Source organism: Lissotriton vulgaris, chromosome 7 (genome assembly GCF_964263255.1).
Source record: "Lissotriton vulgaris chromosome 7, aLisVul1.2, whole genome shotgun sequence".
In the NCBI taxonomy this organism is placed as follows: Eukaryota; Metazoa; Chordata; class Amphibia; order Caudata; family Salamandridae; genus Lissotriton; species Lissotriton vulgaris.
In genome coordinates, this window is record NC_141695.1 from 1,610,476,397 (window position 1) to 1,610,491,496 (window position 15,100).

Sequence of the window (15,100 nt, forward strand, 5' to 3'; positions counted from 1 at the left end):
ATTTCAGCTGCACCAGCACTTTTCTGGCCTAGTTCCGAGCAGCAATGCCGGCCAGGGAAGAAGCTGAGAGGATTCCAGCTGCACGCATTACATAAGCTGAAATTAAGGGGCTATCAGGCCCCCATGCAAACAGCGGCTTAGATAGCTAGGTTCTTGACAATCTCTTCGGTGAATGGGAGTCCGGCCCTATTACAGTGGTAGGGGCCTTGCTCTGCGAGCGCACTCAGAAGTCAGGAAAGTAAGTGCTTAGTGCTTGCAACCACAAGAGCGGAAGCTTTTTCAATATTATATACAACTTGCTGCAAAAAACAACCATTGACAAAGCCAATAGTCTTGGCTTCTTGTAGGTGTAATGTTACTTGCATTAGATATCTGGATGCAATGACAGAAGCAGCAACATATCAGTAGGGTGGCACACTATGCGATGCACATATTTTTAGCTTAATTGCTTTTAAGCCACACCCTTAATTGCATCAGTTACGCCCCTATGAAAGATCCCTGAGTATTTTCATCCCACTCAAAGACCTGGTTTACAAGCACGGTCATGTTCTTGGCGCACATAGCCTTGGCTGCAGCGCACAGAGACCTTACTCTGCCGCACACAGAGGAAAATAATTAGAGGGAATATTGGTTCTAAGCCAAACTTCGGCTGTTGTTTTGCACCTTTTTTTGTCTCTTAATTTGGTAGGCTGTTAGTCCAATGTAGAAGGCTTTAAAAAAATCTAGTCTCGAGTTAGAGGTTTCCCGCTCCCTTGGGATGAGTAAGTTGGTGTAGTAGGGACAGGAAAGAGGGGGCTTTACACAGGAGTCTGCTTTGGTGGGTAAAACTTTAAGAGCTGCTCCTACGTTTGAATTGCATTGTTCCTTCTCAATGAAGACAGTAGGAGGTAGGCATAGAATGCCTGTTTGTGAGCAAGTATGCTGTGCTTAGAAGTGCATTTCTGTTTTTGAACTGTTTATATGGAAGCTGTTTCATCCCATGTTTACAGCAATGCATTTGATTCCTTTTCGTGTGGCTTCAAATTGGTTTAGAGGGACTGTGGCATTGAGGTACAATTGATTGTTGTCCGCATAGGAGTGGAGGTGAAACTAATGGGTGCAGAGCTCGTCTGTTTGGGTATTTAAGGTGGATGTTGAAGAGCAGGGGAGACAAATGTGGTGTAATGGTACTCCACCGGCGACTTCATGAGAAGTAGAGATGAATTCTCCGATTCTCACACTTTGTGTGCATTTTTCAATGAATTACTTAGATCATCTGGTTGTGTGATGTATTGGACATTGTTTGAAGTGAGTGGCCTATGATATTTTCTACAGTGTTGACTGCAACAGAGATTTTTAGTAGGGTCAGCATACTGCTAACTCGACTAGATCATCCAACACTTTTACCAGTACTTTTATTGTGGGTTGCTTAGCTTTGAACGGGTGTGTTTCAAGAATGTCATGCAACTTGCTGCATTTTTCAAGTTTGCTAGGGCCTTTTTTATTTTTACTTGTAGTAGTTTTGCCTTCCATGGCAACATATGCTTAAGTTTCTCATCTCCCCCTTAACCACCACCCATTATGCCCTATCTTCCACTCTTGTTGTCTCTCTATGGGCCTCTCTCAGGTTCTCTTAGTCCTCTCTAGTATGGTCTATGCATCCTTTCTCCTCCTATCCTACTTGCCTCCTTTTTAGGTTTTGCCTAGCGGAAGCTGCGCTCTGCGCAGCTTTTCCGCGCAGGCGAAATCCTGTTGAGAACTGTAGGGTGCTTTGGTTCGGCCCTCGTCATTGATTGGCTGGCTCCGTAAACGGAGCCTTGCCATTGGACGAGGGGCCTGTCCGTCAATGCCGGACCAGACACGGGGGCGTTCCCGACATTCTTTGGCTTTTGCCGACGTCACGCGACGCCGGGAACGCCCCCGTGTCTGGTCCGGCATTGCCGGCACTTCTGCGTCTCTCCTAACCCCGTGACTGGCCGGCCGGCCAATCCTAGCGCGGCCGGCCGGAAGTGCCCGCCCCCCGCAACAAGAAGGAAGACGGCAAGCAGTATGGCGGCGCCCGCGGGGCTCCCGTGGCCTGGAGGGAACCCCGGGAGATGCGGAGGACGTTGCCGGTCTGCTTGTTTTTTTTTGGTGCATTTTTTTTTCTCTTTCCCACCCCCTCTCCGTGTCACCGAACCCGTTACCTCGAGGCGGCCGGTTGGCAGGGCTCCCGTGTACCGAGGGAGCCCTGCAGGAAGAGAGAAGTTCGACCGCCCCCGCCCTGCAGCGAGAGGAGAGCGTCTGAGCGGCCCGGCGGGGCTCCGTGGTGGAAGAGGAGCCCCGCGCTGGCCAGAAGAGAGCCGCCGCCCGGAGGAGCCGCCCCTGAGGCCCGGTGAGTTGAAGGGCTGGGGGGCTCCGTGTGGACCGGGTGAGGCGGGGGCAGTGCTGTTGCTGCTCCGTGAGGGAGCAGATGGGTTCTCGTGGTGCCAAGAGTCCTGTTTAACCTCCCCACCTACAGTGCACAGGCTACAAAGCCTGGGTGGAGTTAGGGCTGTAGACAGGATGTGCTTTAAAATATTAAACGTGCTATTTGCGTGCCGTGGAAGTAACACTGAGGTAACATTTGCTACTGCCGCTGCGTAGCATTTCCGCCCAATGGTTTCTGAACGGTGGCAGCATTGCGGGCACGATCCCAATACATTGCCCCTGAATCGTTCCAAGAAGTTTTCCTTTGATTCTATCCGACTTTCTCGACCTAGTACTAGAGAGGGCTGTCCTCATCCGGCTTTTGCTACGGGTTCACGTGAGGCGGCAGCATAAACTTTTTGCACTATATCAGTGGTAGTAGCCTAGCCATACCTGTGTTACGCAGAGTGTGTCATGAATTAGTGTTTCTGTCCCATCTCATTCTTCCGGGTCACTGTGGGAAAGAGTGTCATGCTAATGCCTGCGCTGGAGTTGTGTGTGCCATGCCGCTTCAGGACTTGTTTCTAAGCCCCCTTTATACGCCCCCTTTATACTGTACCCGTGAGTGAGTTGGTGCTCACTTTGGAGCATAGACTATTGTATAATGTTGTTTTCAGCAGCCTGGCAGTGGTAGCTGAGCTGCGTGACTTCACAAGAGCGCCTAGTTTGAAGCCCTTCGAGGTGTAGCATTGCCAATTTTTTCATGTACTTATTTAAAGTTCTTCAGAGGTTAGGGGTCTGTCGACTGTCTCTAGAACCAAACCCCCTGCTTTGGTAATTCTAACAGAAAAATGCAAGCCTCCGAGTTGTTTTTTGCATCGCAGCAGTTACTTTTTGTGAATTTTGGTTTCCGTTTCTGGGATTAGTCCCCACCTGCGATTATTTGCATGCCAGTATTTGACTTATTAATATTACTCAAATGACATCCTGCCGTTTGTGCGTAGAGATTAAACACACATTGCTAGCAAAAGTAAGTGAGCTATAATAAGTCACATGCAAAGCGTATAATCAGTGTTAAATATGTCTCTCTCAACTGAGGCGATGCATTTACTATTAAGCTTCTCTTCCCAAGGTGAGAAGTGCGATCGGGCAAAAAACGATGCCACTCTTTGCAAACAAAATGAATAAATAAACTATGCAAAAAAGATGTATTTTTACTGAAGCTCCTATGACTATTGTTAAAAATGTGCTTTTCCGCTGAAGGGATTGAATTAAATGTTTGAAAGATGAATTGGCAAAGCTAATGGCTCTCTCACGTGAAAAACCATTGACCTTGCCAAGGGTTTTTTAAATATTGTAAACAAACTTTTTAAATAGCTTCCTTAAACCAACTTGAATTGGGAACGTGACGTGTTAAAATATTACAAATGCATTTCTAGATTGCCACGCGGGTGTTTAGGCGTGCACAGCGTTATCTTTGAGTGCCTTCTATTTTAAGAAACCTAATTGATTTGGACGGCAGAAAGCAGGTGTTCAGTATGGAGAGCACACGCGAAGGGCATAGAGTGAATATGAAGGGTGTGACTTGTATGGACATGGTGTGCAAAGTGTGGTGTGCTGAGCAGGCTTTGCCAACACTTGAAGAGACAGCAGTTTCAAGGAAAAGAACTAAGAGCGCCAAGATGGAGAGTCAGTGGATGTTCAGTAGATTCTGACATGTATCTTTTTCACTTTCTAAAGCTGCAGCCATTTTTAATTGAAGTAAGAGGCTATATGTTTTTAATTCGGCTGCAGATTTCTGTATTGCCTTCACATTTCTCCCTACAATTCTTGTTAAAGGGGTTCTAGGTATAGAATTGGGGTGGATGAGGTGTGCACCTTCACTCTCCATCCAGACTTCCCTGCAGATGTGATCAATTCTCTGACGTGCCCCTGAACTGTGCATTGAAAAAGCCACCTGTAGTTAGTGTGTTTTACAGCTGTATTAGTCCGAGATTTTCAAATTGTTTTTTAATATCCTTTATCAAGTGTGGTTTTTAACTTTTACTTTCTCGGTCGGTCCCAACTTCTGACTAATGTTCATAATTCTCTTTTTGAAGGAGTGTTAAGCAAGTGGAAATGTATACGTTTAATGGGGAGCTCATTGTTGGTGCCATTTCTTTATTGCTGAAACATGTTCATTTTGCTGTTGTAGTTCACCTATGATGCTATGTGGGTAGGAATGCCCGATTTAAACTGCACCTGTGCTGTTCAATTCCACTTAATGTGACACATCCCCCAGGGTCACAGCGTGCATTGGAGTGCCTCAGACAGCTGATGTTGATTCTGTCTGTGCACCTCTGCCATTCCCCAGGTTCTCAACAAGTCAATGTCAACAGATATTTTTGTGTATCCAGGTGGACACTTGTTTCTCCCATACAAGATCTTTAATAACTATGTTCTTGGTTTTGGATGGGTCAGAGTAGTGTTTTGGCTGGTAAGTTGCTACTCACACCCTAGAAGTGAGACAACAGTGCAATTAGTAAGTTATGGCTTATTTTAAAGATGTCAGATTATTCCATTCAGGCTGCCCATTATCATCAGATCTAAGGTGTTCAGTCCATGAGGAGAACACACCTCACTGCCTTATGTTATTCTGTCTGAAGTAAGAGGACATGGAAAGAGGTACTGTCATTTCCGCCTCATTATCTGTAAAGGAGCACAGATGTGTCCCTAGAGGTTTCATCTCACAAAATAATTGGCAACTGAAGCGGACAAACATTTATTTACGGGATAGATACATTTCCGTTTCTTCTAGAATCAAATTGTGAAGGAGTGCCTGCCCAGCTCCACCCTTCACTGCTATCCGCAGTTTGTACCACGGCACATGCAGGTGATCAGTAGCTTCAGGGCGCTTGTGACTGGCTGAACAATAGATGGGGTGAACGTGATAACATGACTGAGGCAGGTGTACTAAGGCTGTTTCCCAACTGCTGTGCAACTTCTTCTACTCTTAGAGCTGAGATTTTCATGAAAGTCTTATAGTCTGAATTCAGCAGCGTAATAGGACAGAATGTATGAAGCTCTGTGGTTATACTGAATAAGCAGCTACCTATGTTATGCCATCTATTAATGTAATAACTGCACTTTCACAATTGCTTTATTAACCTTCCTGCTTTCTCAAATTTGCTTGAAAATGCGCGATATTTCTTTTTTTTTTTAAAACCCTTTTGGGGTTCAAGCTCGCTCGCTACGGTGCTGTATGCAAATCACTTTGCGCCGCACCACTTTAAAATCTCACCCACCGCCCCTGGAAAAGCATGCAAATTTGTCCAGGAGGCAGGGGTCTCTGCGTGTGCCTGTGCCAATTTTGCGCACTCCTTGACTATCCTGTCAGACAGGTGTTGTTCCATAAGGCCACCCACCTCATGAACCATTCTATAGATGGAGAAGTCAACAGATTCGTAAAATTCATTGTCCCACTGCAGGTATGCTTGGGACACCTCCTCCTCATAAGTGCAATCCTGCGCCTCCATTTCTTTGCAGAAGGCCAGGTCAATAACTCCCTCGCAGAAGGACTTGTGGTAGCGCAAGTACGCTTAATATATATATGAAAGCTGGGGAACCCAGACAGTGAAAGGCGCAGACCAGAGGTCTACAATGGGGCTTGCACAAACCCTAACGCACTGAATAACAACCCTCCGGAAACCCTGACAGGGCTCAGCTGTCTAACGTGCGCCTCAATGATGTTGAAACCTCTGAAACAACACTTGTGCAATATTACGCCTTCAGGCGTCACATTGGGCTCACCCACAATACAGATCCCCGCCAGAGCGTTCAAATAGAAGAAGAAAATGTAGGGGTACAGACCCGGTCAGCCTCACCTTTCGGCCTGGTACCACTGCACCAGCCGCACTACTTCCCTACTGACCGTTCTCCACTTCAGCCCCGTCTAAATTACAATTCATGCTTGTGACCCTTTTGCCTGCTTGTGCTTGTTTTCATGACCCTGTTGCCTGCTTGTGCCTCCGTGGGCCCCTGTTGCCTGCTTGTGCCTCCGTGTGCCCCTGTTGCCTGCTTGTGCCTCCGTGTGCCCCTGTTGCCTGCTTGTTCCTCCGTGTGCCCCTGTTGCCTGCTTGTGCCTCCGCGTGCCCCTGTTGCCTGCTTGTGCCTGTTTTCGTTCCCCTGTTGCCTGCTTGTGCCCTGTTGCCTGTTTGTACCTCCGTGTGCCCCTGTTGCCTGTTTGTACCTCCGTGTGCCCCTGTTGCCTGCTTGTGCCTCCGTGTGCCCCTGTTGCCTGCTTGTGCCTCTGTGTGCCCCTGTTGCCTGCTTGTGCCTCTGTGTGCCCCTGTTGCCTGCTTGTGCCTCTGTGTGCCCCTGTTGCCTGCTTGTGCCTCTGTGTGCCCCTGTTGCCTGCGTGCGCCTCTGTGTGCCCCTGTTGCCTGCTTGTGCCTCTGTGTGCCCCTGTTGCCTGCTTGTGCCTCTGTGTGCCCCTGTTGCCTGCTTGTGCCTCTGTGTGCCCCTGTTGCCTGCTTGTGCCTCTGTGTGCCCCTGTTGCCTGCTTGTGCCTCTGTGTGCCCCTGTTGCCTGCTTGTGCCTCCGTGTGCCCCTGTTGCCTGCTTGTGCCTCCGTGTGCCCCTGTTGCCTGCTTGTGCCTCCGTGTGCCCCTGTTGCCTGCTTGTGCCTCCGTGTGCCCCTGTTGCCTGCTTGTGCTGTGTGGGTGTGTGTGGAGGGCTCTGTGTGTGTGGGAAGCTTTGTGTGGCTGTGTGTGTGGGGGGCTCTGTGTGGCTGTGTGTGTGGGGGGCTCTGTGTGGGTGTCATTTGCGAGAGATAAAGCTAGTGGCATTGTAAATGACAATGCCATTTATTTATGTTAAAAAAAACATAAATAAAAATAATGTCAAGAGCAATGCCAATAGCTCTAACTTTAACAAAGGCAAAACCATTGCATTGTAAATGCTTGTTACCTCTTTCTGTTTACTGCATGCTCTCTTCCTGTTCTACAACTTGCTAACGTTCTATAACGCTTCTCTTTCTCTGGGAGGTTTCTCTCTTCTCCTCTTGTACACCTGTTCAACCTCCAGAATTCTACTTCATGGGGTTTGTCATCTGCCGCTCTCTTTCTCCCCATCTGTTATCTCATGTTCTCTTGCTTGCTGTGTCTCCCTCTACTTCATTTCCCCCATTTTAGTTCTCTTCATTGTTCTCTTACTTTCCCTTATTGGTCCCTACTTGTTTAATATAGTTATGGTTAAGACTGTTCCGTGATTTTCGTCCTTCCTTTTTTGTGCACTTTCTTACTTGTACATGCTTTACTGCGTGTTTTACTCTTCCTTATATTTTTCGTCGTTTTCCTGTCTAATTCCTTCCCGCTTTATACCATTTACTTGTTTTAGTTCTCATTCTGTCTTTTTACACACCTTGTTTCTTTTTTTAGGTCTCGCCTGTCGATGCGCATGCGCATCGAGCAAGCGAGACTATTGCGAGTTATCCACTCTTTATCCACACTGCAAGGAATCGTGGCGATTCCTTGCAGTGCCCGTGACTTTTAAGGTCAATGCGCATGCGCATTGAGCTTATGCGCATGCGCATTGACCTTAAAAGCGCGTGCGCGTGCACGTCCGTCTCCTAACAACACACACACACCCTCTCCCCCGCTCCGCCCCCTCCCCGCCATGTCTGCCCCCTTCCCGCCGTCTCGCATTTCTCCTCCCCCCTCCCCTCTCTTCCCTCCTTAAAAACAACGTAATAGTAAACGAGTAAAGGAGCTATCGCAGTCGCAGCAACAAGTAGGAAACTTCTGCAAGATTACGGAGCAGCTGCCAGAGCCTGCCTGCGGTCAGATCCCACACACACACCCTCTCCCCCGCTCCGCCCCCTCCCCGCCATGTCTGCCCCCTTCCCGCCGTCTCGCATTTCTCCTCCCCCCTCCCCTCTCTTCCCTCCTTAAAAACAACGTAATAGTAAACGAGTTAAGGAGCTATCGCAGTCGCAGCAACAAGTAGGAAACTTCTGCAAGATTACGGAGCAGCTGCCAGAGCCTGCCTGCGGTCAGATCCCCATGGGCTCTCAGCTCCGGCGGAGGCCAGGCAGCGCTGCCGGACAGCGGCGGTGAAGAATGGCGAAGGGAATCCAGCCACGCACCGCGCTCCACCCTCCGCAGCCCCTGCCGCGAGTTCCCAAACATGTCCACAGAGTCGGTGTGTAAGTGCAAGTGTGTAAGGAACCGTGCGATAGCCGCATCCTGCTGGTCACTGCAATCCAGCTGCTGCTTTCCGAGTTGCTTCCTCCGCCTGACCTCTTTGCACTTTTGAAATGCCCTGACCCCCACCCCTGGCTTTGAAACTGCAGCCCGTTTGATCTATCAGCCACCCTCTGATTTTGATGACCCTTCTAAGCCAGCTGCCCATCAGATCATGCCACTCCTGCCCCCGCACCCCGTGCCCACCCGCATACGAACTAAAGCACATTAAAGATTTTTGTTTGCCTCATACTTTCAGCCAACTCTAAACGCCCCTGTTTGGCGAACCTGCATTTAAATTTATTTTGTTTGTTAATACTGGCAAGGAATACTTGTGTCGCCCCCCCCCCCCCGTAAAAAAAATCTTATTAGAGGTGGCTGCTGAATGTCATTGAGTTTTGTTTTAGATTTGAAGATTGTAATTTATTTACTCTTTACGAAATTCGTATCAATGTTGAGAATAATTTTAAAGTAAGCGTTAAGTGAATAAATACCACTTGCATGAACCATTTTCAGATATATATAATGAGAAACAAATTCTGAATTAATCGGTGGAAATTAAGAATTCTGAATAAAAATATATGTGACCGCGCGACAGAAACGAATAAGCGCAAAGTTTTGTTATATTGTGCTTTATAGTTTTCATATTAATGAATTGCATTAGAAAAAAAACAAGTCTTGAGTGACGAAAACCGTTGAGCCTCGTCTGTTTAGGAACGTATTTGCTAATCCTAGTTTAGAGGGAACTGTGCATTGCACGGGGAATTTGCAGAAGCAGTGTTCGATCCAAAAAAACGTATGTGCGCATTGTGTAACGAAGTCGTGTGCATAGAGGGTATATGTCCGTCCCGGTGTGAATTTGAAACAGAATGATATCCCAGTCTTTCAGTTGTTATTAATACATTGTACTTATTTCACCAGCAAGGCGAGGAGCGATTGTAAATATAGCACGTTTGTTACGACGCCACAAAGTTTAGACGAAACTGTTACAGTCTGGGCTTTTGATGTGTGGTGTGGTTAACAGAGCCGTGTTTACGTGTTGAAAGCATCGTGTACACCATTTTAGACACTGTAATAAATATGAAAAATCTTTGTGATTTTTATCAAAAGAACTTTTTTTTAAAGACATTATATATTGCAAAACGCATTTTGTTTACATGTAAGAAAATATTGTGTATACAAAAATATAATTTGAAAACATTTAGTTTGAAGTGTCAACATTCTCGTTATGAGTTTTAATCATAACTCCAATTTTTATTAGACTGACTTTTCTGGTGTCTTTACTAGCCCCAAGCAATCCGATCTTATGTGTAAAGTTTACTAAGCAAACTTTACAGTTGTTTACAACTTGATTTGTTGCCTACAAAATAGATAGGGGCGTTATGCACCACTTCAGGGATCGGAGTTCAATACGAAAGTCAAAGGTTCACGAAGGGCTTCATTATTTACTGGTTGATACAAATGTACGGAGTAGCTTTCTTTATTTGTAGCGTTAAGGTTTGTCATCCACACTCTACCAAAAATACTGTACCTGTTATTACGTTTTGCTGTTTACTTGTTTCTAAATTTATAGCTCTTTTGAGATGTATTTTGTTTTAAATGTTAATTGTAACATTGTAATACGTCTAAAGTTATTTGGTTAATCATTTCATATTATGCTTTATTTCAAGGCACATGATAAAGGTGCAAATTTATAGCAAGCTTGACCAATTCTTTATTAAGTTTAAGAATTATTTTGGGTGTATTCCATCACCAGGACAAACACATTAAAAGTTAAAGAAAGATTTCTTCCAGCACAAGAAGATTCGTCTTTTCTTTAGGATTGTAGGTATGCTTAGAAAAACTCTTCTGGCACTCAAACACATTTGATAATTGATTTTGAACAATTTGAAGGTTGCTATTTTCATTAATTAGTCAATTTTTGGCCAACTCCAATCACAGTTTTGAAAGGCTTGCATGCGCGAGAAACCCAGCCTTTGAGTGGCTTTAAAACTCAATTTATACATTTATGTTGGTTTATAAATAAGTCACTTTCCACAACTATGACCTAGACCAAATAGGCACTTACAAATTGCTTATTTTAATGGTGTACCTTACGTTGCAAAACCATTACAACTAACTCCCCTATTTTAATTGATGGGGTAGGCAGTACACCCACTCACCCTCAACCACTCACCCTCACTCACCCTCACTCACCCTCACCCTCACTCACCCTCACTCACCCTCACCCTCACTCACCCTCACTCACCCTCAACCCATCACCCTCACTCACCCTCACTCACCCTCACCCACCCTCACCCACCCTCACCCTCACTCACCCTCAACCCCTCACCCTCACTCACCCTCAATCCCTCACCCTCACTCACCCTCAACCCCTCACTCACCCTCACTCTCACTCACCCTCAACCCCTCACCCTTACTCACCCTCAACCCCTCACCCTCAACCCCTCACTCACCCTCAACACCTCAGCCTCACCCTCACTCACCCTCAACCCCTCACCCTCACTCACCCTCACTCACCCTCAACCTCATGCTAGATTTACAAAAAAACCCATAAACAATTCTAAAAGCACTAACTAATGCTGCGAGACCTATTGCATTTCTAATGCTTGTTTCTCTTATCATTGTATTTTATTGTCTTCTCCGTGGTAATCTCCACAATTCTGAGTCCTTGTTGTTGTGTGTCTTTCTTTGTATGTTATTTTGAGCATATATCGCAGCAATGATTCTTTAGAATTGTCTCACACTTGATTAACTGCCAATCTGTATTTCGATTTTTAGGTCTCGCCTGAGCCAGCGCATGCGCTGTCTTATGAGACATTTTGTGAGTGGGCTTTAAAAAGCCGACCACAGCTTTTGTGTGGCCTAGAGCGTGCGGTTACACACACAGTTACGAGTAGAAGCGCCATCTGGCTTTCCTCTCTCATCATGGCTCATTAAGTGCATCGCTCACGGGCAGCCTTACAGCCCGCAATCACTTTCACTTTGACGGCCGATCGACCACGTCACTTTAATGACCCTGCGGCCAATGCTTGTTTTACTTTTAGCGCGAGTCGCGCGCACATTTTAAAATTTATTTGTAGAACAATTAGTCCTTTCCTTGCCTTATAAGAGCATGGGCTTTGTTGCTCATCAATTACCTTTCATAAGTTCTAAGACCCAAGTGCTCAGTAGATTTAGCTCCAAGGAGTCACTGTATGAAAAGAGATTATTTACTGTATGTGACGTGTACCATTTCATACTGTAAAACGCAGGGACGAAAGTATTAGGTGTGTATAAGAAAACTGCATGACTAAATAAACCATATGTGCAGAACGTTTAAAAAGAAGAATTTGAACGAAGGCAACACACACTCCGTTTCTTGCATCGGTATCCTTTGGTGCGGTACACACTGGTTGCTTGACTGGTTAGTCACCGGAATATGACAAATAAATAAAAGCTCTGCTTGTTGCTTAACTCAGTGCTGACCCGCTCTCGTCGATCGCAGGGCTTCCGGTTTGTCTGACAAGAGGTGTTTCAGTTTTCACTGCTCTATAGAGTAACCGCCTTTCTGGCAGGATACCCCGGAGATCTGAGGGCCCTGTTAAGAGTTGAGTTGCCTGTTTTATCCCCTTGGTAAAGGCGGCTCTTGAAGGACTGCATGTACTGGGATGCGTTTCTCTGAAGTGATGGAGAACGCACGCACTTGCTCGCTTCTCTGATTCTGCCGGAAAGCCTTCCTTCATGTCAGAGTCTCTCTCTAGCCCAGACTTTTTGGTTCAGCATGGCGCCCGCATCCTCTGAGACGCCCCGCTGTGCCTCTGACTAGCGCCTCGTACAAAGGGAGCAGAGGTCAGAACCATCTGTTGACTGCGGTGCCTTGTCTTGCCTTTCTTTTTCAGCAGCCTTTTCTTCTACATCAATCTCCTAGTAATTTGTCTTTGTAGGCCACACGTTCACTATGTAGTTGCATCTTTCTTGTTAGCAGCCCATTCATGAGTTAACAAAACTCTACACCATCCCAATGGGGCATCAGAATAGTAAATATTCGTCTTCAAATAGGAATGGAAAGTTGTTTCAAGGGGAGCTGGTCGCAGGTAAGGTGTGAGCAAAGGTTGTTGTCTCTCTACTGGCATAATTTCGGCAACGAGCATAACGTGAAATTCCTAAATATGTAATATTACGCTTGCGTAACAAAAATTTCACCCAGGTGTAGCTTCAGTGGTGTAACGAAAATTGAAGAGTCCCCCTTGCAAAGTACACATGCTCCGGACCCTGTCAGGAGCTCTCAGGCCAGGGGCCGCCACCCGTATACATCGCTGGATGGGGCTCCCTGGAGCTCGAACCCCCCTCCACACACACACACCTTGGGGACTCTGGGGGCTATTGTTATGCCACTGCCTACCTTACCACCTTCCTGCAAGCCATTACAGACATTGTTTCTAGTCCTGGACTTTTGGGTGCTCCCCCAGTGCATTATGGGCATTGTAAACTTGATTTGCTACTATTGACCCAATTCGACTCCCAAACCTGAAATCAACGATTTGTAGGAGACAAGTTCAGGACTGGAGACAGTGTGCATTATGACCTGGATTGAAGAGCCACCCTAGTCATATCTGGTCGTCACAAACATTGTCCCCAATTGCTCCTCAGCAAAGGGTGCCCCAGCTAAGTTTGTAAATAATATATATTTCACTTGATGCTGGGAAGCACACATTACACCATGTGGTGTTCTTACACCATGTTTGTGGCTACATTTTATCATGGGAGCATGGAAACAACAAAAATAAGCATTGGCATAGCCAATAGGTTTCGCCTTTGGGACCTTATAAGTGTTTAGCCATGCAACACTTGATGTTGTTGCACCAAGGATATTGTGATGGATAACTAAACACTTATAAGGTCCCAAAGGTGAGACCTATTGGCTATGCCAATGCTTGTTCCATAAAGTTTTGATAAAAGAATAATGAGTGTGTGCAAATACTAGCCCTGACTAGAATAGGGACACGTCTTTAAAGCAACAAAGTGCAGTAAGTAATAGCAGTTCAGGAAATAAATTCAAATCAGGTTAATAAAAATAGAAGTGGAGAAATTCTGGGAGTAACTATCGCAACAGTTCAGCTTCAAGGGGATGAGGTGTCGTAAAAATTATTTGTGTGTATGGGGGTAAACACTGACGTTCTGCATAAATAGAGAAAAAATTAAAAATGTCTTGAAAACCACTTGCCATAACTCATAAATCTAGATTACCAGGCTGAACCATCACCAAGATGATTCCTGTATATCTGTCTGTCTCCTTTCGTTCAAGAGTACCAGACTCTACCTAAAGATTTCTTCTGACTCCCTTGCCTCTCTGCAGGATCGTCTGGAGCATCTACGCAAACAGTGTGGGCCTCACATGACCGCTGTTGCCAAGGATTCAGTGGAAGGAATTTGCAGCAAGATCTTCCACATATCTTGCGAATATGTGAAGCGGATCCGTGAGAAACATCTAGCTTTGTTGAAGGAACACAATATATCAGGTATAGGCAAAATGGTTTGACAGCACTAAGTCCAACTTAAGACAGAGTAGAAGTCGTCGATTGGGAGAGGTATAGAAGGTGATGCATGGATAGAACCTTGAGATAATTGCAAGGAGTTTGTCTTGAAGAGTAAGCAAAGGGAAAGTGTACTGGAAGAAGGGACTAGGTTTGAGGAAACTTAAGAGAATCAGACAGTGGAATGATGGAGAAATAAGAGACATTTTTGGGCAGTGTACAGGAAAGCTGCAGGAATATACGGTGAAGTTATGGGTAGGTGTGTAGGATTATAAAGTAATGGGGAGAGTTGCCTCGGTTAGCAAGATGGTAAGGTGTGTGAGGTGAGTTGATTACCAAGAGATTGCTCCATGTATGAGGGTTAAGAGGCAGACTTTGATTTTGGCTCTCTGTTGACGTCAACAGAAGGTACTTGGTTGTGACTGCTCAATATTGTTTCTCACAGACGAAGTGGAAGCGCCTGAGGTCCAAGGTCGCCTTGTGTATTGTTATCCAATAAGGCTGGCTATACCCTCTCCGCCGATGCCATGTGTGGAAATGCACGTGGACACCAATGTCGTCTGTGTGCGATACAAAGGCGAGGTGGTGAAAGTGAGCCGCAGCTACTTCAGCAAACTGGTAAGTGTGATGTCATAAAGAAAAAGCTTAGCTTAAATCTAAGGAACTAGAGTGGTGGGTCAAAAGAATTGAAGATCTTAATGATACATGCAGATGCTCCCCCACCAAGTCCTATTTTGCAGATAGTACATCTCAGAAACAGTTTGCAAGGTTTGCCTCTTTCTGTTTTTGAGCTTTTCTGTTTGAAAATGAAGCATTAACTCAGAGAAATATTGTGATTAATGATGTCACTTTACCATCTCCAGGCACATAAAACAGGCATCCTGCTCTGGCATGCGCCAAAAAAAGTGAATTCATGATTGGGTCCCTGAGTTTAATTTGTGCTTCATGTTTTTCATCAGTGGCAGTTCTGTTTTTAACCGGTTTTAGGTCTGGGTTT

The 15,100-nt window shown here is 45.8% G+C and overlaps 1 protein-coding gene across 2 annotated transcripts in view; it reads left to right on the top strand.

The window, feature by feature from the left end:
* The window catches only part of PCIF1 (phosphorylated CTD interacting factor 1), a 140,616-nt gene that overhangs the window by 87,064 nt on the left and 38,452 nt on the right, over positions 1-15,100 (top strand). For both annotated transcript variants that reach the window (XM_086932538.1, XM_086932539.1), the window contains exons 10-11: positions 13,926-14,088; positions 14,549-14,721. In XM_086932538.1, coding sequence (XP_086788664.1) covers positions 13,926-14,088; positions 14,549-14,721 — 336 coding nt within the window. The remainder of the gene's footprint in view (positions 1-13,925; positions 14,089-14,548; positions 14,722-15,100) is intronic.